Raw genomic sequence first — 25,569 nt, forward strand, 5'->3', positions numbered from 1 at the left:
AAATCACACAACACCAGATTTATTTGGAAGCACTAGCTTTCGGAGCGCTGCTCCTTCATCAGGTGGTTGTGTCTTTATTTTATTGTTGCATTGTGAATTTGCCCTTAAAAAGAAAAGCTATTGACACGCTATGGTTTCTGTACTTCGCACCTTATCATCTCGCTCCACCTCATCCTTTTCCCGCCCCCAGTTCGAACGAGAGTTCCCCGGCGGCTGACGGGAAGGCGTGCCCGCCACGACCAATCAGAGAGCAGATTCAGCTGCTAGGGGCATTACCATCCCGCAACGCTGCAACCGAACTTGCTGCCCGCCTGATGGCAGTGGGCGGGACACGTCTTCAGAGATAGGCGGGGTTACGCTCCGCATTCTATGATGTTATTGGTTTATCTCACTGTCGATTACAGAGAGAGAGCACTTCCGGTGCAGCTTGGTTGCGCTCCTGTCAGTGAGGCGCCCGCTATTTTGTTGTTATCGACCGAGGCGGTTTTCTCTGTCTCCGCCGAGGAACGTTCATTCCCACCGCAAACAAAATTTAATACCCATCAATAAAAAGAAATCGATGTGATCTATTTGAAAGCGGGGAGGCAGGGGAGGGGGGAAATGTCCAAAGAGTCGAGGAGCAGGCGGAGGGAGTTTGCGCCGGCCTTTTTGGGCGGCGGCGATAGTCGCGAGCGGAGCGGGCAACGGCAGCCTGGAGCCGGCGTCGAGTCCCGGGACAGGCCGGGGCCGAAGATGGGGCCTGCCGGCGACGAGCGGGAACGATCGGGCAGCGGCAGCTCGGGATCCTCGTACGGGGGCAAAGGCAAGAGCCCGGCGGGGAGCGGCAGTTCCAAGGTGCGGGGGGAGGGGTGGAGGGATGGAAGGGGCGAGGGGTACCGTTGCGCTGCTGTACTTTTGCCGGATCGGTGACCCTCCTCCGTCTCGGTGACCCTCCTCCGTCTCGGTGACCGTGGGAATCAATGCTGATGCTTCACCCTTTCTGCTGAATCCACCCTTTCGCGGAGAAACAATAGGAATGCCCCCCAACACAAAAGACATCTAGTCTCATTCTACCAGATGCGAAGACTCAGAGAAACCATAGGTCTCACCTGCTGCCGAGATGTATAATATCGACCTTGAACACGTTAATTAGCAAATAGCTCGAAAGAGACCATTCAGCCCATCGTACCTGTGCTGCATCGTTGGGAGAACATCACTACGTGTTCCTACTATTTTATTCCTAGCCCTATAGTTCCCCATTCTCATCATTTCAAAAGACGAATGTTTATTTTATCAACTTTCACCACATTAGCAGCTAACTCCCTTAAGCTCCCAATAGACCTCCTCTTCACTTGATGTGGAGGTGCCGATGTTGGACTCGGGTGGACAAAGTTGAAAAATCTCTCAATACCAGGCAATAGTCCAACAGGTTTATTTGAAAGCACGGGCTTTTGGAGTGCTTCTCCTTCGACAGGTAGCTAGAGTGAGCAGGATACATAGGGCACAGTATTTCTAAGTAAAAGATCAAAGTGTCATACAACTGATGCGATGTATTAGGCAAACCTAGATGGCTGTTATGTCTTTAATCACTAAGAGTAAGGATGCAGGTTTTGATTGATTAGTATGTAACTCAGAATTTCTTTCAAGTCAACTGCCCTGAGATAACTTAAGGTTTTATCAGTATAATAAGTGTTATCTCAGCTCAGATAATGCAGTAAAGGTGCGAGGTTGAGCTCTCTGTATCCCAACCTGGAGTCTCTTAAGTGATTAAAAACTTTACAGCCAACTAGATTTGGTACATTGCATCAGTTGTATGACTTTTTGATCTTTTTTACTTTTAAATTCTGTGTCCTGTGTATCCTGCCCCACTAGCTACCTGACGAAGGAGCAGTGCTGTGAAAGCTTGTACTTTCAAATAAAACTGTTGGTCTGTAACCTGGTGTTGTGATTTTTAATCTTCTCCACTTTAGTTCACTTGTCAATTATATTAAAACATGGTTTTAGACCTACTTTCTTGCGGTAGTAATTAGTCTTTGCTTACTGTATTAGAAAATTTTATCATCTTGAAAACTGCTATTAGGCCACGTAAATTCATCCATTCCCAAGAAAACATTCCTAATTTTTCCAGTTTCTCAATTGAAACTCTTTACCCTCGATAATGTTTTGGTCATCATCCCTGCAGTGTTGTCTCCAAAATATTCCAGCTAAAATCTAACCAGTGATGTTGAAAATCCAAGATTGGTTTCTTCATGTTCATTTCCCCTGTTTATAACTCCAAGTAACTGATCTTGTTTTCAATTTACCAATTGCAGTGTCACATTTAAAGATGTATGCATCTCTTTGCTCATTGATACTTTTCACAATTGTGCCATTTCTTGCATACTACTTTTCTGTATTGGCTGTTCTTCTCCATCTCTACACCAAAAATTTGTGTTGTGTTTCTACTCATTTAATCTATCTTATGTTGTATTGAAGCCTAGAATTATACTGATCAGTAGCTAAATTTTTACCAAGTTTCATAATTTTTAATGTTGCTGTCTACACAGAAACCTGAATTGTTTTTAAATTTGCACAGAGCATTGGACTGGAAACTGTACTTTGGGTGGCCCGCAGAAGTGTTCCCTAATCTAAAAATATTCATTCACCATCACCACTGTTTCATGTCTTTTTCTGTTAATTCCACCTTTGAACAAGCTATATGTATGGCACTTTGCAACCTGAGGTTGTTGATGAGTTATAATCAACTAAGAGAAAGTCAGGTCTGCAGATGCTGGAGATCAGAGTGAAAAAGTGTGGTGCTGGAAAAGCACAGCTGGTCAGGTACCATCCGAGGATCTGGAGAGTCGACGTTTCGAGCATAAGCTGTTCATCAGGAATGTGGGGGGTGTAAGGTAACTGGCATTGCAATCAGTAGATGAAGGTGGGACGTGATGGTGATAGGTCAGAATAGAGGTTGGAGCAGATAGGTGGGAAGCAAGATGGACAGGTAGGACAGTTCAAGAGAGCAGTGTCGATTTGGAGGATTGGATCTGGGATAAGGTGGGGGGAGGGGAGATCAGGAAACTGGTGAAATCGACATTGATGCCATGTGGTTAGAGGGTCCGAAGGTGGAAGATGAGATGTTTTTCCTCCAGGCATGGGTGGCTAGAATTTGGAGGTAGAGTTATTGTCACCAATCTTTATCAGATAATGCACAACTTGATGGTAAATAATGAAATACCTTTGGTATAAAAAAAACTTAAATAACATCTTCTTTAATCTCACAACATTGCAAAGAAGCAGCAAAGTATTTTTGAAGTGTAAGGCATGTTATAATGTAGCAAATGTGATAGTCAATTTACGCATAGCAATCCCCATAAATATCAGTATGGCAATAACCAGATGATTGGCTTCATTTTATTTGATGCTCATTCGTAGGAATATGGAGGTCACTGGCTGGGTCAGTATTTATTGCCCATCCCCAGTTTCCCCTGAGAAGTTAATGGCGAGCTGCCTTCTTAAAATGCTGCAGTCCATGCTCTGTAGGCAAATCCACAATCTCATTGTGGAGTGGAATTTCCAGGATTTTGATATAGTAACACTGAAAGATTGGAGATATATTTATAAGTCAGGTTGGTGAATAGTCATTGTTTCCTTGGACATTAGTGAAGCCTTTGACAAGGTTTTGGCTGGTAGACTAATTAATTAAGCTAGATCATATGGGATTCAGGTTGAGCTTGCCAACTGGATACAAATTTGGCTTAACGATAGGAGACATGAGAATACAGGTCGTTCTGCTATAACGAGACAGTTGTGTTCCTCTGCAACCTTTTGCTATAGGAAATAGTGTGATGGAAAACCACAATTGTAAATGGTACTGTAAAAAAATTGCTAATGGAAAATTGCTAGCCTTGTTCAGTAGAAAGTTAACGTTTTCCAAATAATGTCCACAATTTGTCAGTCGCATTAAAGCTAATTTGCACTGACGAAACATGGTTTATAGCAGAATGACCTGTATAGAAAGCATGGTTAGTAAGTTTGTGGATGACACCAAAATTGGTGTCTTATGAACAGTAGGGAAAGTTTTGTAAGATTACAAAGAGATCTTGATCAGTTGGGTCAATGGGCTCAAGAGTGGCAATGGAATTTAATTTGATAAATGTGAACTGCATTTTAGAAAATCAAACAAAAGCAATACATACACTTAAAAGTGGAGCCTTGGGTGGTGTTGTAGAATAGAGAGACCTAAGGGTTGAGGGGTATAATTCTTTGAAGTTTGCAACAAGGGTGGTTAAGGCATTGTGCATACTTTCCTTCATTGCTCAGACCTTTTGAGTATTGGAGTTGGGATGTAATGTTGAGCTAAGACAGGACATTGGTGAAGCCTTTTCTGGAGGACTGTGTACAGTTCTGGTCTCCCTGTTATAGGAAGAATATTATTAACCTGGAGACGGTTCAAAAGATTTACTAGGATATTGCCAGGAATGAAGAATTTGAGTTATAAGGATAGGCTGGGTAGGCTGAGAAATTTTCCACTGGAGTGTAGGAGATTGAGAGATAACCTTGTAGAGGTTTATAAAATCATGAGGGATATGGAGAATTTGAATGGCAGATGTCTTTTCCCTGCAGTGGGCTATTTCAAGAGTAGGGGGCACATTTTTAACATGAGAGGCGAGAGATTTGAAAAACACATGAGGCAATTTTTTTTTACACAGTGGTTCGTGTGTGGAATGAACTTCCAGGTGATAATGAAAGACACTTAGATAAGTACATGAATAAGGATATGGGCCAAACGCAAGGCAGGTGGGAGTAATTTAATTTGGGATTATGGTCGACCTGGACTGGTTGGACCAAAAGGTCTGTTTTCTTACTATCTGACTTTGTGACTATGTTGGTGGCTTGGATAGGCACTTGCAACAAGCTGGCGTTCTATGTATTTGCTGCCCTTCCTTCTAGATTAGTGGTCATGGTTTCTAAGATGCTGTCTAAGGAGCCTTAGAGAATTTTTGCAGTGCATTTTGTAGATAGATAGAGCACTGTGTGCTAAGTGCAGTGGAAGGAATGAATATTTATGGAGCCAGTCAAGCAGACTGTTTTGTCTTGGCTGTGAAACTTCTTGAGTGTTTTGGAACTGCCATCATTCATTAAAGTGGTGACTATTTCATTATACTCCTGGCTTGTTCCTTTTCAACAGTAAACAGGTTTTGGGAAGCCTGTTACTAGCTGTGCAATTCCTGGCCTCTGACCTGTTCTTGTATGACATGGCCACATTGGTTTCTGGTCAATGATAACTGCCAGGATGTTGATAGTAAGAGATTCACTGATGGTAATGCCACTGAATGTCAAAATCATTACTCATTACTTGGCTGTTGTGTGACATGAATTTTACCTGTCATTTGTCTGCCAAAACCTGTATGTTATTCAGATCTTGCTGAATTTGTCTATGCTTTAGTATCTAAGGAGATGTATTGTAGATCCAGAGTAACCTGTTCTTCTACATTGGTATTTTGATGAAGTGACTGGTCTTCAAGTTCCAATCTTCATGGTGAAGATTGATGGTCAATTCCATGCGCACCAATATAGACCTGTTGAGTTGCCCAATCAGCATAGATTTAATTGTATTTTTCAAAGCCTCCATAGCTCTGCTCAACATGGTATCTCTAGCCCCATCCAGATATTGATCAAATCTCATATCTGTGTCTCTCTTACACTTCCATTCTCTAATCCTTTTGCACCATTTTGATGACAAAACCTTTCACCATTACGCATCAGTTGTCTGAATAGGTTGATGGAAAAATCCGCTTTTGTTTCTTTGTTCCTCATTTAAAAAATACTGCATATAATTCTGGCCACCCTTCTTTCAGAAGGATTTTGTTAAACCTGAAAGGGTGCAGAAAAGATTTACAAGGATGTTGCCAGAACTGGAGTGTTTGGGTTATAGGGTGAGGCTGAATAGGCTGGGGCTTTTTTCTCTGGAGCGTCGGAGGCTGAGGGGTGACCTTATAGAGGTTTATAAAATCATAAGCATGGATAGGGTGAATAGCTAAGGTCTTTTTTTCTAGGGTGGGTGAGTCTAAAACTAAGGGATATTGGTTGAGGGTGAGAGCGAAAGATTTGAAAGGAGCTGAGGGGTAATATTTTCATGCAGAGTGTGAAGCATGAATGGAATGAGCTGCTGGAGAAAGTGGTGGAGACAGATACAATTACAATATTTATAAGGGATCTGGAAGGGTATATGAGTAGGAAGGTTACAGTGGGATATGGGCTAAATGCTGGATCACATGGGACTCTATCAGATTGGGATATCTGGTCAGTGCGGACAAGTTGGACTGAAGGGCTGTATGACTCTGTGAAAAATTCTATTGAAAGTTTTCTGTGTTGTTGGTTGGGTTTCAGATTTATGCTATTTCCTAGTGAAGTTCTTTTTATCATTTTATTACCTCACTATGTTGTAAAAATGCATATTGTCACCTCCATGATTGAATGCATCAGCAGTGTTCATTAGGTAGAGGTTTGATAGCTGTAATTATGTGACTGACAGTAATCATGAGGCCTGGACCAGTAATCCAGGAATGAAAGTTTAAATCCCACTGTGCCTGTGTGTGAATTTTAATGAAATCCCACAGTCTAAGGTAATACTCCAGTATGGTACTGGGGGTATTGCTTACAGATACTAACTTTCAGATGAGATGTTATTTGGAGGTACCCTGATCAACAAGTGATTTGAATAATGTATTATGATAGATGCAACGTTATGTTAATAATCTCTCTGAGATGTGGTGGTTCTGCAGTTCAGTACATCCATTATTTTTTTCAGACACCCTTCATTATGTAACCTGGTGATGTCTACAGTCAGGACTCACAGACTAATAAAGGAGATTTAGTTTTTTAAATATTTGTTCATGGGATATGGATGTTGTAAGACTTGGCCAGGCTTTATTACCATACTTAATGTTCCAGAGGACAGTTTACTGTCAACCACATAATTATGGGTCCAGAGTCACACTTAGGCCAGATCAGGTAAAGATGGCAGATTTCCTTCCCGAAAGGGCATTAATGACCCAGAAGAGGATTTACAACAATTGAAGTTGGTTGTATGATTGCCATTCAGCTAGCTTTCTATTTTATTTCACCATCTGTCATGGTGGAATTCAAATCCATTCCACCAGAATATTAGCCTGTGATCAAGTGACATTAATTCTATTCTCCACCTCCCCTGATATGATAAACCTCTGGTTCCGATGGCAGCGTTAGCCTGTTAAGTCCCTTCTCCGATGCATCAATGCAAAGTCTAGGTTAACACTTGAGTGCATTATTCCAGTAATGCAGGGAAGTGGTGTAGAATTTTAGCTCATACTATTTTCTGAATCACTAAATCAGACTACATGTTCATTATCGCATTGTTGTTCATGGATCTTTGCTGTGAGCAAACTAATGTTATCTATCTTACCACCTTGACTACACTTCAAGTGTATCCCCGTGCCTGCAGTAAAGTTTGGGATATCCCAGAGTCGTGAAAGGTGGTTTGTGAAATGAAGCAAAAACAATGCAGTAAGGAATGCTCTTGGTGTTGAGTGCAGTGCAGTACTTGATGTGCAGTGTTTGGTGTCTCATTTGCAAAATGATTACCCTCAGTTTGACTGCAAACCTAAATATAATTAATTTGCTTAGCAGTTGACAAATAAATAATGCAAAAGTCTGCTGTGAAAAAAGCTCCTGATCCACAGATAATAGGGAACAGGATGGAATGATGAATTGAAGTTTTGCTCAAGAAGCTTCCTCAGCAGATCAGTGTCAAAATTTGTTCATTGATAACATTGGCAGAGTCATTGGATTGTTTAGGAGAAAGTGAGGACTGCAGATGCTGGACATCAGAGTTGAGTGCGTGGTGCTGGAAAATGAGCCTCATTCCTGATGAAGGGCTTATGACTGAAATGTTGATTCTCCTGCTTTCAGATGCTGCCTGACCTGCTGTGCTTTTCCAGCACCACACTCTTGACTCATTGGATTGTTTAAAAATGTGTTGCTGGAAAAACGCAGCAGGTCAGGCAGCATCAAAGGAGCAGGAGAATCGACGTTTCGGGCATAAGCCCTTCTCCAGGAATGAGGAGGGTGTGCCAAGCAGGCTAAGATAAAAGATAGGTAGGAGGGACTTGGGGGAGGGGTGTTGGGAATACGATAGGTGGAAGGAGGTTAAGCTGAGAGTGATAGGCCAGAGAGGGGGTGGGGCGGAGAGGTGGGGAAGAAGATTGTAGGTCAAGAAGGCGGTGCTGAGTCTGAGGGTTGGGACAGAGAAAAGGGGGGGGAGGGGAAATAAGAAAGCTGGAGAAATCTGCATTCATCCCTTGTGGTTGGAGGGTTCCTAGGTGGAAGATGAGGCGCTCTTCCTCCAGGCATCGTGTTGCTATGGTCTGGCGATGGAGGAGGCCAAGGACCTGCATGTCCTTGGCAGAGTGGGAAGGGGAGTTAAAGTGTTCAGCCACGGGGCGGTTGGATTGGTTGGTGCGGATGTCCCAGAGGTGTTCTCTGAAACGTTCCGCAAGTAGACAGCCTGTCTCCCCAGTGTATAGGAAGCCACACCGGGTGCAGCGGATGCAGTAAATGATGTGTGTGGAGGTGAAGGTGAATTTCTGATGGATATGGAAGGATCCCATGGGGCTTTGGAGGGAAGTGAGGGGGGAAGTGTGGACGCAAGTTTTGCATTTCTTGCGGTTGCAGGGGAAGGTGCCGGGAGTGGAGGTTGGGTTGTTGGGGGGTGTGGATCTGATTAGGGAGTCGCGGAGGGAGTGGTCTTTCTGGAACGCTGATAGGGGTGGGGAGGGAAATATATCCTTGGTAGTGGGGTCTGTTTGGAGGTGGCGGAAATGACGAAGGATGATACGTTGTATCTGGAGGTTGGTGAGGTGTTAGGTGAGGACCAGTGGGGTTCTGTCCTGGTGGCGATTGGAGGGGCGGGGATCAAGGGCAGAGGAGTGGGAAGTGGAGGAGATGCAGTGGAGAGCATCGTCAACCACGTCTGAGGGGAAATTGTGGTCTTTGAAGAAGGAGGCCATCTGGGTAGTTCGGTATTGGAATTGGTCCTTCTGGGAGCAGATGCGGCGAAGGCAAAGGAATTGGAAATATGGGATGGCGTTTTTACAGGGGGCAGAGTGGGAGGAGGTGTAATCTAGGTAGCTGTGGGAGTCAGTCCGTCAACACGGACGTTTATTATAAACTGACTGCCGCATCTGCTTCCAGAAGGACCAATTCCAATACTGAACAACCCAGATGGCCTCCTTCTTCAAAGACCACAATTTCCCCTCAGACGTGGTTGACGATGCTTTCCACTGCATCTCCTCCACTTTCCGTTCCTCTGCCCTTGAACCCCGCCCCTCCAATCGCCACCAGGACAGAACCCCACTGGTCCTCACCTACCACCCCACCAACCTCCAGATACATCATATCATCCTTCGTCATTTCCGCCACCTCCAAACCGACCATAACACCAAGGATATATTTCCCTTCCCACTCCTATCAGCATTCCAGAAAGACCACTCTCTCTGCGACTCCCTAGTCAGATCCACACCCCCACCAACCCAACCTCCACTCCCGGCACCTTCCCTGCAACCACAAGAAATGCAAAACCTGCGCCCACACCTCCCCCCTCACTTCCCTCCAAGACCCCAAGGGATCCATCCATATCTGTCAGAAATTCACCTGCACCTCCACACACATCATTTACTGCATCCGCTGCACCCGCTGTGGCTTCCTATACATTGGAGAGACAGGCCGCCTACTTGCGGAACGTTTCAGTGAACACCTCTGGGACATCCGCACCAACCAATCCAACCGCCCCGTGGCTGAACACTTTAACTCCCCCTCCCACTCCGCCAAGGACATGCAGGTCCTTGGCCTCCTCCATCGCCAGACCATAGCAACACGATGCCTGGAGGAAGAGCGCCTCATCTTCCGCCTAGGAACCCTCCAACCACAAGGGATGAATGCAGATTTCTCCAGATTTCTCACTTCCCCTCCCCCCACCTTTTCTCTGTCCCAACCCTCAGATTCAGCACCGCCTTCTTGACCTGCAATCATCTTCCCGACCTCTCCGCCCCCACCCCCTCTCCAGCCTATCACCCTCACCTTAACCTTCTTCCACCTATCGCATTCCCAACGCCCCTCCCCCAAGTCCCTCCTCCCTACCTTTTATCTTAGCCTGCTTGGCACACCCTCCTCATTCCTGGAGAAGGGCTTATGCCCGAAACGTCATTCTCCTGCTCCTTTGATGCTGCCTGACCTGCTGCGCTTTCCCAGCAACACATTTTTAATCTCTGATCTCCAGCATCTGCAGTCCTCAATTTCTCCTCATTGGATTGTTTGTTTTGTAATGAGGTCTCTGAAGTGGCATTTAATTTGTTGAGGATTGGTTTCTTGTGGAGTTGTGCTTTATAAAAGCTGGTGATAAAGTTAGAGCAAAACACAGAACCTTAGCATGAAATCAAAACTTAACCTGGTGTGATACATAAGGTTGGCCTTTTGACACACAGTGATAGAGGTTAGCCAACAATGAGATAATAAAGGGAGATGAGGTCGGTAAATGATTGTAAAACTGATGAAACAGGTGGAGAATACTAAAATCACTAAATATAGCAGCACTTATGAATCTGATTCACTTTGTTAGGAGGAAGAACTAGCCTGTGGAAACAAATAGTGTAGAAATAGAAAATTAGAGTGAAGATTTCTTTATATTGTCCTCTGGGATATACAAAATTTTACATTTTAGTTTATTTTTCATAATTTTGACAGTTTGGGCGCCTCTTCTTGCTTGTCAACTGTACTGTCTGTTTAATTGTCTGTGGCCTACTAGTCTTTCGATCTTCTTTTGTACCAGTCCAGCTTGAAGATGAACCTTAACCAGTGGTTTGAGTTCTCTCGACCTGGATGTTCCACTGTGTAAACTGGTACTGCCTCAACATGGCAAACAGAAAATGCTGGAGATCACAGTGGGTCAGGCAGCATTCATGGAGTGAAAGCAGACTAAAGTTTCGCATTTAAATGACTGCACTATTTGCCATACAGAAAAATAACAAAATCTTTTGTCAGATGTTAGTGGACAAGCAGAATTGCTGCCTTTCTGTGGATTCTTCTGAAGCTCTGACAACACTTGAAGTTCAGTATTGTTACAGCATGGTGAATTCGTACTGAAGGATAGTTTGTGAGTTGATGATGAAGCTTTTTAAGCTCATTCTTCTTGATATTTTGTTAGAGGAATGGCTTCACAAATTAGCCAAGAACCAAATCCTTTACTGCAGAATTGTATGTTACCTTCATAAATTTTCTTTGTCTTGTAGACTTCAAAAAAATTTAGTCAGAGTTCAAAATTCTAAACATTTTTTTATAGACTGTCAGAATCTGTCTTGCAGCCGGCCTGGTATTATTTTATAATTTTGATTTGTACTGGTTTCTAACATTACAGGAGAATGCAACTGAGTCATCTTGGACAGTTAGAATAATTAACCAATTGCCCATATGTACAAGAAAGTGTAAAATTTGTTTGTGATTACCCTTGATAAAATTCAGTATAGTTTATTCAGGAATATTACCATCATTGGATGATTTCTGAAAGAGAGGAACATTTGCTGGAATAATTCCCTTCTGCAGTGACTGTTTTGGTGGTCACCATATCTGCAGAGCAGTTACCCAAGATGCTCACAGGGCTGAAGGTCACATTGTCTGTGTAGCTTTCCAGAACTTCTGTTTGTATCATTAGTACGAAGCAGTTGTAATTGGACAACTAAGCGAGTTGGAAAGGAGTCTATTTTTGTTTTCAGTCAGATGATCATGTCATTAACCATGGTATATTTTAGTAATGGTAAAGACAGCGTGTATTTTTTCACTGTAGCTCATGACAGGACTGAAGTATGTCGATGGAAGAGAATGCTGAAGAACCCACTTGCAGGCTCTACTTTTTTTCTGTGCGTATTTTTTTGGCTGTATCGTGTAGGATCAAACATTCTCTTCCAATATTAAACAGTCATCAGATAATAGATTTGTCATTTTGATGTGGAGATCTCTAAATGTTTGTAGCTTTATGTAGATCCAGAGCAAGAGTTGTAATAATTTAGTGTTCTGTTGGATGGGTATGTTATAATTCTTGCCAGAGGTTATTTGCCTGCTCTGTATGAAACAGGTGATAAAGCCTGTAGTTAAAATAGTTTGAAGTTACAATAAATGAGCTATTTTGTAGCTGACAGTTGCATGTTATCTGAAGGCTTGAATGGGCTTAGGTTAGGCCATATTTCTCAAGAATAGTGTCTGTAAAAACTTTGAGAGTGTTTTTCTTTAGTTCTGGTTCCATTTGCATGTTTTATTTATTCCTCCACCCCCACTTACCTCGCCCTCCAGTTTCCAATGGGTTGGGGAGAGGAGTTTTGACAACGGTAAGTGTGAGGAGGGTGTTTGGCAGCGACAGAGGGTTTTTTTGCGTGGGGGAGGGAGGAGAAGATCGGAGAGGGGTCTGGCATGGGCAGGAGGGGTTTTAGCTGGGTTGAAGAGCAGAGTAGGGGATTTTGGCGTTGGAGTGAAGGGGAGAGGAAGTTTGCTTGGGGCAGCACAGTGATCCAGTGGTTATCGCTGCTGCCGCTCAGTGCCAGGGACCTGGGTTCGATTCCAGTGTCTGGTGACTGTCTGTGTGGAGTCTGCACATTCTCCCTGTACCTGCATGAGTTTCCGCTGGCTGTTCCGGTTTCCTCCCACAAATCAAAGTTGTACAAATTTGGTGAACTGGCAAATGCTAAATTGCCCATAATGTTTGGGAATGTGTAGGTTAGGTGCATTACTCCGGGGTAAACGTAGAGTAATAGGGGAATGGGTCTGGGCGGGATATTCTTCGGAGGGTGGGTGTGGATTTGATAGGTCGAAGGGCCTGTTTCTTCACGTTAGGGATTCTATGATTCTAGCTTGGGCCGGGAAAAGGGGAATAAAGACAGTGATGTAAAAACTCAGCTTGGCTGGCAGCAAGTGTGGACAGAGAAACAAAATTAACGCTTCGAGTCCAATACAATGCTTCTTTAGAAACTTTAACTCTGTTTCAGTCTCTATAGATGCTGCTAGACCTGTTGAGATTCTCCAGTACTTTTGGTTGTTGTTTCAGTTCTCCCACATCCACAATACTTTGCTTTTATTTTAGTGTGGAGAAGGAGTTTGTCTTTGGTGAAGAGAGGGGATTTAGCATGGGAGGGAGACAGAGGGTGTTTGGGTGGGACCGGGAGGTGGTGATGAGGAGATCCCTCACAGGAGGGAGGGGAGTTTAGCAGGGAAGAGGCTTGAGGGTGTTCTGATAAGGAAGGGAGGGAGGAAGGTAGAAATTGTGGAAAGGTTAGGGATATGTTGTGAGGATGATATGGGTTTGGTGATTTAGAGAAGTACTGTTGCAGTGTCAGTAGTAAGTTCACCACAAATGTTTAATGGAATCTATATATAATAAATGATTAATGAATGTTTTTGTGTCCCTTGGGCTGCAGTATTAAAAGACAGAGAATGAGGTTGCATCCATGTCTAGGAGGCTAGGAACCCATTCTGGAATAAACACAATGCTGGAGAAACTCAGCAGGTCTCGCAACATCTGTTAAGAGAGAAACAAAGTTAACTTTGCTGGTCCAGTATGACTGTTTTATTTCAGAACTCAGAGTTAACTTTGTTTCAGATTTCCAGTATTTGTACTGTATTGCTTTTATTCGAATGTAGTCAGGATAAAATTAGGAAGTCATTCAAATGGGCAGCCAACTACCATCTTCAATGTGCAATCAATGCTGACCTTGCCAGTGGATTTTCATGTTCTAAAAACTGAATTAAAGAAAAGTTCTTGGTTGGATCTCTTAACCCCATCTAATTTTTACTGAGGCAGATGGATACAATCCATTTATACTACCCTAGATGAGAAAAGATATCCACCAGGGTTTCCATTAATTACTATTCAATGACCTTGTAAATTATGAGCAGGTTAGGCAAGAACAGGATGAGGCTCAGCTGTAGGACTGTTTGTGGTAGATAGCTTGTTGCTGCAAATCCTTTGAACTCCCATACAATAGATAGTGATATGGTTGAATTCTGATTGTTAGGTACTGCTGGAACATGATCTTCGGAGTGAGAAAAATTTGCAGTAGAGGTTAATTGATACGTCACTGTAGAGACATTGAGATTTTGTTATGCAAGTTGCTGATTCTAAGGACTTCAATCAAGAGCGAGACTGGAATTTAGATAATACTCATGATGTCCAACAAAGACAATAAATGCTTAAGTTACTTTGAAGTTCAGTTACTTTTGTTGTCAAACACAACCATTTTGCTGTAGCAAAGTCCCAGCAATAACCAGCAGTTGGGTGAATGATGAGTGAAAATTGTCAGTTAGTACATCAAATGGATTCTTTCCTTCAAGTGATAGTGTAGATTTAGGAGTTGTTAGGATAGATAAGGACATCATATGAATGGTAATACCTCTTTTTAAAAAAATTCCACAGTACTACACTTGAGTACTAGTCTTGATCATAAATATTAATGATGTGAATAAAAAAATTCCTGTGTAATTGGAAGGTAATGATTTTTTTTGTTGACTGCTTAAGCTTTTTTTGCTAAGCTTTCCATGGTAGGAATGAGCATTCAACTTGTAACCTAGTAAAAAGTCAAATCACTGATGTACTGGAGAATTTAAGTAAAAACACTATTTTAAGTTAACAAAATGTAATTTGACAGAAAATGTTGAGCATTGCACAGGAGAACAGTTAAAGGAAAGTAACTAATTTTCAACCAGTCTTAATCCATTTGAATTCTCATCTTTAGGCCTCATTCCAGAGATCCAACAGTCATGATAAAGTTCGCAAGATAGTTGCACAAGAAGGACGAGCGGCCAGAAACCTAATTGCATGGAGCGTTCCCTTGGAAAATAAAGATGATGATGGTAAGCTTCTAATGATAGTAGCATAGTGATATTATCATTATCCTAATAACTAGAGAACCCAACTGGTCCTCAAGGACATTGATTGAATTCCCACCATTGCAGCTGTGAAATGTAGATTCAATTAATAACAATCTGCAATTGAAAGTTAGTCTCTGTAATGGTGACTAGTAAACTATCATTTATTGCTTAATACCCATCTTGTACACTGAAGTCCTTACCTGGCCTGACTTTGTTGTGTGTCTACAGTCACATCTATGTGGTTGTGCCCTCAAAAATGGCCGAGCAAGCTATCGGTGCATGAGCATATAATGATGGGTAGCAAATGCTGATCTTGATAGTGACACCAACATTCCATGAACAAATAAGGAAAAATAACTGTGCTCATTAGACAAGATCACTTGCTCTGTGTAATGTTGGCTGAACAAAGAAGCTTGTCACTACACCTTTAAAGGAATGTTTAGCTGTTTTACTGAGTACAACTCCAAATGTCTCCTGTCAGTTAATTTAAAATAATTGTCCATTTGTAAAACTGAAAACAATTAGTTGAAAGCAAGCTTGCATGTTAATATTTGCGATTGTCTTTCCTACTGCACCTCCTGAGTTTCCTTCTCTTTTGATTCTTTGTCCTCCTCCTCTTCCAATTTGATTAAGCAGATGTTTTGCTGCAAGACTGTTGAGCAAATTTTCTTTGAATGATTGTGGTTTGGTCAGCCAGGGAAGTTTTGGAAAGGAGAAAAGCAGACATAACCAATGTTGTACATAAAACTAATGGCTATTGATACATGTTACAGAAGAAAGAAGTTGCTTTCATTAAAAAAAATGTCTTTCTCAAGCTAAATATTTTTAAAAATGTATTTGCTGTTATTTGTCAGTTGATATGTGATTGTATCATTGCTGGGTCTTCCTGAGGTTGCAGGGGGAAGAATGAGATTTTGGTAATTCAAATGAAAAACTGTTCTTTGAAGGTATATGAATCTTGATATGTTGGATACTGTTATTGGTAAAGAGGTTTGAGTTTCAGAGCTCTTCAGTAACTGGGAATAGTGTAGTATTATATGTTTTCAGCAGGTGGTGTCCAAGAGTTGCTAAACTGATTTGATACAGCATTTGTGTCAGAGTCATAGAGATGTACAGAAACAGACCAGTTATCCTAACACAATCTAGTCCCACCTGCCAGTACCTGGCCCATATCCCTCCAAACCCTTCCTATTCATAGACCCATCAGATGCCTTTTTAAATGTTGCAATCAAATTAGCCTCCACCACTTCCTCTGGCAGATCATTCCATACATGTACCACTCTGTGTGAAAAAGTTGCCCCTTAGGTCTCTTATATCTTTCCCCTCTCACCCGCAGCCTATGCTCTCTAGTTCTGGACTCCCCCACCCCAGGGAAAAAAACTTTGTCTATTTATCCTATCCATGCCCCTCATGAACTTATAAACCTCTATAAGGTCACCACTTAGCCTCCGATGCTCCAGGGAAAACAGCCCCAGCCTATCCAGCCTCTCCTTATAGCTCAAATCCTCCAACCCTGGCAACGTCCTTGTAAATCTTATCTGAACCTTTTCGGAATATCCTTCCGATAGGAAGGAGACCAGAATTGCACGCAGTATTCAAAAAGTGGCCTAACCAATGTCCTGTACAGGCGCAACATGACCTCCCAACTCCTGTACCAATAAAAGAAAGCACCACCTGCACTATCCTATCTACCTGCGACTCCACTTTCAGGGAGCTGTGAACCTGTACTCCAAGGTCTCTTTGTTCAACAACACATCCTAGGACCTTACCATTAAGTGTATAAGTCCTGCTAGAATTTGCTTTCCCAAAATGCAGCACCTCGCATTTATCTGAATTAAACTCAATCTGCCACTTCTCAGCCCATTGGCCAAACTGATCAAGATCCTGTTGTAATCTGAGGTAACCTTCTTCGCTGTCCACTACCAATTTTGGTGTCATCTGCAAACTTACTAACTATACCTCTTATGCTCACATCCAAATCATTTAAGTAAATTATGAAAAGTAGTGGACCCAGCACCGATCCTTGTGGCACTCCACTGGTCACAGGCCTCCAGTCTGAAAAGCAACCCTCCACCACCACCCTCTGTCTTCTACCTTTCAGCCAGTTCTGCATCCAAATGGCTAGTTCTCCCTATATTCCATGAGATCTAACCTTGCTAACCAGTCTCCCATGGGGAACCTTGTCAAATGTCTTACTGAAGTCCATATAGATCACGTCCACCGCTCTACCATCAACAATCCTCTTTGTTACTTCTTCATAAAACTCAATCAAATTGTGAGACATGATTTTTCCATGCAAAAGCCATATTGACTATCCTGATGAAGGGCTTTTGCCCGAAACGTCGATTTCAAAGCTACTTGGATGCTGCCTGAACTGCTGTGCTCTTCCAGCACCACTAATCCAGAATCTGGTTTCCAGCATCTGCAGTCATTGTTTTTATCCCTAATCAGTCCTTGCCTTTCCAAATAGATGTACATCCTGTCCCTCAGGATTCCCTCCGACAACCTGACCACCACTGACATCTAGCTCACTGATCTGTAGTTCCCTGGCTTGTTCTTACCACCCTTATTAAACAGTTGCACCACATTAGTGAACCTCCAGTCTTCTAGCACCTCATTTGTGACTATCAATGATACACATATCTCAGCAAGCATTCCTGAAGAAGGGCTTATGCCTGAAACTTCGATTCTCCTGTTCCTTGGATGCTGCCTGACCTGCTGCGCTTTTCCAGCAACACATTTTCAGCTTATATCTCAGCAAGGAGCCCAGCAATCACTTCCCTAGCTTCCCACAGAGTTCTAGGGTACACCTGATCAGGTCCTGGGGATTTATCCACTTTTATGCATTTCAAGACATCCAGCACTTCCTCCTCTGTAATATGGACATTTTTCCAGATGTCACTATCTATTTCCCAACATTCTATATCTTCTGTGTCCTTTTCCATAGTAAACATTGATGCAAAATATTCATTTAGTATCTCCCCCATCTCCTGTGGCTCCACACAAAGGCCACCTTGCTGATCTTTGAGGGCCCTATTCTCTCCCTAGTTACCCTTTTGTCCTTCATGTATTTGTAAAAAACCCTTTAGATTCTCCTTACTTCTATTTGCCAAAGTTATGTCCCCTTTTTGCCCTCCTGATTTCTCTCAAGTATACTCCTACTGCCTTTATACTCTTCTCAGGATTCATTCGATCTATCTTGTCTATACCTGACACTTGCTTCCTTTTTCTTAATCAAACCCTAAATTTCTTTAATCATCCAGCATTCCCTACACCTACCAGCATTTCCTTTCACCCAACAGGAATATACTCTCTCTGGATTCTCGTGATCTCATTTCGGAAGGCTTTCCATTTTCCAGCCGTCCTATTACCTGTGAACCTCTGCCCCCAGTCAGCTTTTCAAAGTTCTTGCCTAATACCGTCAAAATTGGCCTTCCTCCAATTTAGAACTTCAACTTTTAGATCTCATCTATCCTTTTCCATTGCTATTTTAAAACTAATAGAATTATGGTCACTGGCCCCAAAGTGCTCCACCACTGACACCTCAGTCACCTGCCCTGCCTTATTTCCCAAGAGTAGGTCAAGTTTTGCACCTTCTCTAGTAGGTACATCCACAAACTGAATCAGAAAGTTTTTCTGTAAACACTTAACAAAATCCTCTCCAATACTATGGCAGTCCCAGTCTGTGTTTGGAAAGTTAAAATCCCCTACCATAACCACCCTATTGTTCTTGCAGGTAGCTGAGGTCTCCTTACAAGTTTATTTTTCAATTTCCCTCTGACTATTAGGGGGTCTATAATACAATCCCAATAATGTCATCATCCCTTTCTTATTTCTCAGTTCCACCCAAATAATTTCCCTGGATGTATTTCTGGGAATATCCTCCCTCAGTATAGCTGTAATGCTATCCCTTATCAAAAATACCACGCCGCCTCCTCTCCTGCCTCCCTTTCTATCCTTTCTGTCGCATTTGTATCTTGGAACATTTAAGCTGCCAGTCCTGTCCATCCCTGAGTCACGTTTCTGTAATTGCTATGATATCCCAGCCCCATGTTCCTAACCATGCCCTGAGTTCATCTGCGTTCTCTGTTAGGCCCCTTGCATTGAAATAAATGCAGTTTAATTTATCAGTCTTGCCTTGTTCTCTGCTTTGTCCCTGCTTGCCGTGACTGTTTGACTCACTTCTTTTATCAACTGTACCAGTTTCAGATTGAAATTGTTCCTCACTATCTCCCTGGGTCCCACTGCTCCCCACCCCCTCCCGTTCTTTTTGAATACACTGTATAAGTGATTTTCCTCTGCTCTGCGTAGTTGTTCTGTGCTGCAGTGTGTGTTGGCTCATTGAAATAATGTTCTGATCCCAACTAATCATGTTGGGATGATTAGTTCTGTAGTTCAATATTTGGTCTGTATGAGTCCGTATGACATCACCAACCCAAAGAAACCCAAACATATAAATAGAAAGTAGGAATCATGTACAGTGCTTCACCTAGAGGCCCACTGACGATGTTACCTATTAGGGTGACGTAACGTCTGGAATACCTTGTATTCAAAAAGAATGGGTACCCAAAGAACACAGTCCACCGATTTCTCAGCAACAATCCCAAACAAGCAGACAAAACACTGTCCAGAAACCCTAGCCACTATCCCCTACATCAAAGACATCTCGGAAATGACTGCCAGACTATTCAGACGTCTTGGCATCATGGTAGCCCACAAACCCACCAACACACTAAAACAGCAGCTAATGAACCTAAAAGACCCTATACAGACAACAAGCAAAACTCATGTCATTTACAAAATACTGTGCAAGAACTGTAATAAACACTACAACGGACAAACAGGCAGAAAACTAGCCACCAGGATGCATGGACACCAACTAGGTAAGGACACCACTTCGAGTGGGACAATACATCCATCTTAGGACAAGCCAAATAGAGACACGCAAGAGAATTCCTAGAAGCATGGCATTCCAACCAAAACTCTATCAACAAACACATCAAGTTAGACCCCGTCCACTAACACCTGAGAAAAAGAACAGGAAATGATGTCACCACAGGAAATGGCATCACCAACCCAAAGAAACCCAAACATATAAATAGAAAGCAGGAATCATCTACTGCTTCGCCTGCAGGCCCACTGAAGATGTTATCTAGTAGGGTGACGAGACAACTGGAAATGAACCTTCCAGCTCAGCTAGCAAACCTACATCCAGAACCTCAACCTGTGCTACAAATCTTCTCAAAAAAAACTGCCTTATTTCTTCACAAAACACTGCTCCAGGCTAACTTAATACTTATGGCTTATATTTTTAAATTTAATCAAGAGACATATCTCAATAAAACATATAATCAAGAAAGAATCCACTCTACTCGCTTAAGGCCACATTTAAAATATTCACATATCTGTTTCTGTGCTGTGACGCCTCCTAACCAGGTTCCTCCAAGATTAATTGCGAATTTCTATTTGTTAATTTTCCCAGAAGCACTCTGATGTGCCCTGTTAAATAAAGCTGATTTATCTCTTTATCATTACTCTGTTTTGAACAAACTTTAAAAATGTTGCAAGGCTTTTTAGTAATTGGAATAAAAAAAGGACTTTTGAAGTTTGTTTACTGGACACCCAGTCAGCGGAGGACCCCATTCACTGTCCCAATGATGTACCTATCCCTAGTCTCAGAGGGGTCCCTGCAGTCCTTTCTACAGTTATGTGACCTTTCACTTACAAAACCAGTCGCCAGATCTGTGTTAATCAGGATCTGTAGTTTCAGTTTTGGCCCTAATTTCCTCTACTGACTTTTTGGAGTATCATTCCCACATTCTGAAAATACTTTTTTTCAAGACTTAGACAATAACTTTATGTTTGGAGCATTAGAAAAGGCTTCCTTGTAAATTTTCCAGTTTATTTGCACATCAGACTTTTTATTCTTTGACTTTTTAACTTGGAATATAGATGCAATAGTGGGGAATGGGGATAGTGCTTAGGTATTACAGTAGGCTTCCAAGATTTGAGTTTTTGGAAATACTTTTAACATATTGGAGAAATGGTACAAACCTGGTTTATTTATTCTGTAAAGTCATGCAAAGTAAGACATACTGGTGCAGGTTTTGCTTTTTGGTTCCTGTTTTCCTATGTGTTGTGTCATTGAATTTCAAGACAGAAGTTACTGAGTATGATTTAAAATCTAAGGTTAATGTATGTAGAAACAATTTTTTTTTACATTTAAAATACAGTAACTATAGATGGAAGTACTGTTCGGTGCATGTAGAATTTAACTGGTCCATCATCAGAAGAGTTCCCTTGTGCAACCAGATAGTGATTCTTCAGAATGGAATTGGATAAATACTTGAAAAAAGAAATTACAGAGTGTCAGGAGAGGAACCAAAGAATGGCACAAACTTGAACTGGAATTGGCACAGCTTTTCTGGGCTGAATGGTCTTTTTCTGTGATGTAGCTGGGCGATTCTCCAAATTGAAAATTGGCAGCTCAGGTTGTGAAACGGGACATTGTGCATGCATTGAAAGCAATGCTGAAATGGTATGCATGCTTTTAGGTACTCAGTTGTTGAAACAAGACTTGCAAATTTGATGGCCTGTGCTGGGGCTGCCTTTTTTTTGTGGGATGGGTCTGTAAATGGTGAGCATGGGAACATATTGGCTTGTGGTGTGTGGTTCTGCTGCAGTTCATGTCTAAGTTTAACAGCATTAGATTGAGAATAAACAACATTCGAAGGGCACTTTGCCATCATGTTGTGGAGGATCCCCTGATTTCTATTGCAGATGATGGTCTACGAGGTTGCACTTAGATTCAGCAACTGATTTTAGTTTGTGAGAGTGGGAGTCATGTTGAACGGAATCTGGTTGCTTCGTCCAGTTTCTGTCTAGATTTCCAAGCTACAGTTTAATTTGTTGAGGAGAAGAAAACATTATTTAGTCATTCAGTCAGGGTACAAAATTACCAGAAGATGATATGTAGGATAAATAGAGCAATGTTTCACGTTTTAAATTGATGAAGGGAATAGATTCTTTGTTCAGTTGGATAGATTATTTGAGATGGTTAGGGATAATCGGTATGTAGGATATATGCTTGCATTTTTTAACTAAGGATTTAATTAATATGTTGGGAAATATGTGGCAAGTATGTTTCACTGCAGATCTCCAAAAGGGTTTGGACAAGTTTTTATACAGGAGCACATTTCTTGTTATTGTGGTTGCAGACAAGCCAAACTAAGTTTCTAATTCACCACACCATTCTCCTTCTCTTCTGCAAATGTTATGCTGATTTCCTCCTTGTTTGGCTTTACCTTCTCCCTCATGCCCACTGCTGGACACCCAACTTGTTAATCAGGACAGTAAGATGTGCCTTGCTGTTAGATATATCCTTGTGCCTTTGTATATAGGGTAGAGAGAGCACAGGGTATGTAGCTCGGCACCTTTTCTTAAGTGCCTTCCTATGAGTAAAGGGGGTGTAGTCCCACGAGTACAACATAAAGGGCGGTTCACAGGAGATGATCTGAGGGATTATGTCTCTACTTGCCATGTGGTGATAGATCAACATGCAATGCTAGCTTCCTGGCCTACCTGGGGCATCACGTGTGGATTTTATATTTCATACATTGTATAGTGGTTCTGATTAAAATCTTTTAGAGTCATAGAGATGTACAGACCCGCCGGTCCAACTCGTCCATGCCCACTATATATCCCAACCCAATCTAGTCCCACCTGCCAGCACCCGGCCCATATCCCTCCAAACCCTTCTTATTCATATACCCATCCAGATGCCTTTTAAATGTTGCAATTGTACCAGCCTCCACCACATCCTCTGGCAGCTCGTTCCATGTGTGAAAAAGTTGCCCCTTAGGTCTCTTTTATATCTTTCCCCTCTCACCCTAAACCTATGCCGTCTAGTTGTGGATTCAGGGAAAAGACTTTGCCTATTTATCCTATCCATGCCCCTCATGATTTTATAAACCTCTATAAGGTCACCCCTCAGCCTCCGATGCTCCAGGGAAAACAGTCCTAGTCTATTCAACCTCTCCGTATAGCTCAAATCCTCCGACCCTGCCAACATCCTTGTAAATCTTTTCTGAACCCTTTCAAGTTTCACAACATCTTTCCAATTGGAAGGAGACCAGAGTTGCATGCAATATTCTAACAGTGGCCTAACCAATGTCCTGTACAGCCGCAACATGTACTCAAGACTCTCGCCAATAAAGGACAGCATACCAAACACCTTCTTCACTATCCGATCTACCTGCAAGTCCACTTTCAAGAAGAAATGAACCTGCACTCCAAGGTCTCTTTGTTCAGCAACATCCCTAGGACCTTACCATTAAGTGTATAAGTCCTGCTAAGATTTGCTTTCCCAAAATGCAGCACCTCGCATTTATCTAAATTAAACCCCATCTGCCACTTCTCAGCCCATTGGCCCATCTGATCAAGATCCCGTTGTATGAGGTAACCTCCTTCGCTGTGCAATACACCTCCAATTTTGGTGTCGTCAGCAAACTTATTAACTATACCTCTTATGTTCAAGTCCAAATCACTTATATAAATAATGAAAAGTAGTGGACCCAGCACCGATCCTTGTGGTACTCCACTGGTCACAGGCCTCCAGTCTGAAAAACAACCCTCCACCACCACCCTCTGTCTTCTACCTTTGAGCTATTCAGTATCCAAATGAGTTCTCCCTGTATTCCATGAGATGGAACCTTGTTGAACACCTTAATGAATCACATCTACTGCTCTGCCCTCCTCAATCCTCTTTGTAACTTCTTCAAAAAACTCAATCGTGAACAACATTATTTTTGATTCTCCAAGATATTTACTGAGCTTGCATAAATGTAGGTGTTTTTGGAAACTCTTGGCACTGGAGTATGCTACGAAGCTTTATTGTTTTAAAAAATGCAATTGGGAACAAAAAGAACAGGAATTGAACTGTTGTAACATCCAATGAGCTCTCTATCATTAAGCACTTAATAAAATAGTCTATTTTTGTGGGATTCCTGCTGCAAATACTTTTGGGGGTTGGTTAGCTCAGTTGACTGGATGGATAGTTTGTAATGCAGTGTGATGCCAACTGTGTGGATTGAATTCCCACACCAGCTGAGGTTGCCACGAAGCTGGGTGACCCTTGGGTTAAGCCACTGCCAGGTGTCTCTTTGTAATGAGCATTATAGTTTGACAGGAGTATGACAACTTTATCTTTACAATCCTGGTAACCGCTCATGAAAGATGGTGTCAGAACTAATTTTCTTAGATGCCTTAACAATTTAAATAAAAATAGGCTAATAACTCAACAGATACAAGCAATTAGTAATTTTGAGCTGAAAATGTGTTGCTGGAAAAGCGCAGCAGGTCAGGCAGCATCCAAGGAGCAGGAGAATTGACGTTTTGGGCATGAGCCCTTCTTCAGGAATGAGAATTAGTAATTTTGAATCAAAAAAACTCTATGGGACAGTTTTAATGTCTATTTCTAGCACCCAAAGTTTGGTACAAGGTAGTTTGAAAACCTGTGACTTGCAAACTTGTAGCTTACAAGCCTTCTGTATATTGGATGGGAGCATTTTGTCTTGATGGGTATTTTTCCACTGTTAGCTACAATGTGTCTTGAATATTTAGCCTTGGCATCCAAGGACTGAGCAGCTAAGGCGCTGCTAATCTTTCTCTAGTTGGAGTGAAGGTGCAGTATTGATTATTGGAAAGCTGATCCTCAGAGTGGGCTGTCAGTGGTCAGGTTACATGGTCAAACAGTAAAAAATCGATTGGCGAGATGGGATAGTGCTTGAAACGATCAATGTTTTTAGTACCACAAGAGCATCAATAAAAGGGAGCTGGGGTTTGTCGTTTGTAAATTCAGCACAATTACTGGTTTAAAATGGCTCATAGTGATAGCGTGCCTCACTAACTCATTTTGTAGATAATGGCTGCACATCAAATTTTATTTGTCACATCTGTTATGTTTATTTGGCAAGTCTCAATCCTAAAGTGGGTATGGATAACAAGCCGTGGTAAAACTAGATAAGGCATCACTCCATAAGATTGACAGCAAAAAGCAAGGTACTGGATTGCTGAATTACTTCAGCATTGTCATGCCTTCGGAGAAGTTGTTTTTAAAACATAGATCTGATTCAAAATTTTATTGCGGGGAGGAATAAGGAGCTGGGGAAAGAATAGGATTTTTTTTGAAGTGCTATTTGGATCTATTCATTTCTTTGCTTGACTTAAGTAAGTCAAAAATAAAATGTGGTTGATGACTGTGAATCTGTACTTGTGTCGAGTCCTGAGCCATTTTCAGTCCCAATATTTTGAATACTTCAGCAATGCAGTGACAGGTTTGGATCCATATCCAAAAATATGGGATATTTTTCACTCCTTTTAAACTTCTTGACCAATTTACTCAACCATTCTTCTTAAGACAGTCCCTCCAAAATATCCCCTTCAGGAAGTCATGCAGATTCTGCTTGTTCATATTAGGTATCTTAAAATCCTCTGTTTTTACATCTTTATAATGCTATCATTTTCCCAATAACGCATATTAAGCTTCCTGGTCTACAATTACTAGTCTTTATTGCCTCCTTCCCTTTTTAAATAAAGATGTAAATTGGCAATTTTCCAATCCTCTGGAACATTTCCAGAATCAAAGGGTTCCTGGAAGAT

At 42.0% G+C, this 25,569-nt stretch overlaps 1 protein-coding gene across 4 annotated transcripts in view; it reads left to right on the plus strand.

The window, feature by feature from the left end:
• Nucleotides 1-418: 418 nt before the first annotated feature.
• The window catches only part of scaper (S-phase cyclin A-associated protein in the ER), a 321,703-nt gene continuing 296,552 nt past the window's right edge, over nt 419-25,569 (plus strand). For 2 of the 4 annotated variants that reach the window (XM_072552951.1, XM_072552952.1), the window contains exons 1-2: nt 419-834; nt 14,775-14,892. In XM_072552951.1, coding sequence (XP_072409052.1) covers nt 601-834; nt 14,775-14,892 — 352 coding nt within the window. In that variant the 5' untranslated portion in view covers nt 419-600. Of the gene's footprint in view, nt 835-14,774; nt 14,893-25,569 lie in introns of those variants that run through there. The other 2 variants (XM_072552954.1, XM_072552953.1) reach the window with 2 other exon arrangements.

The sequence above is a fragment of the Chiloscyllium punctatum genome, chromosome 33 (assembly GCF_047496795.1).
Source record: "Chiloscyllium punctatum isolate Juve2018m chromosome 33, sChiPun1.3, whole genome shotgun sequence".
In the NCBI taxonomy this organism is placed as follows: domain Eukaryota; kingdom Metazoa; phylum Chordata; class Chondrichthyes; order Orectolobiformes; family Hemiscylliidae; genus Chiloscyllium; species Chiloscyllium punctatum.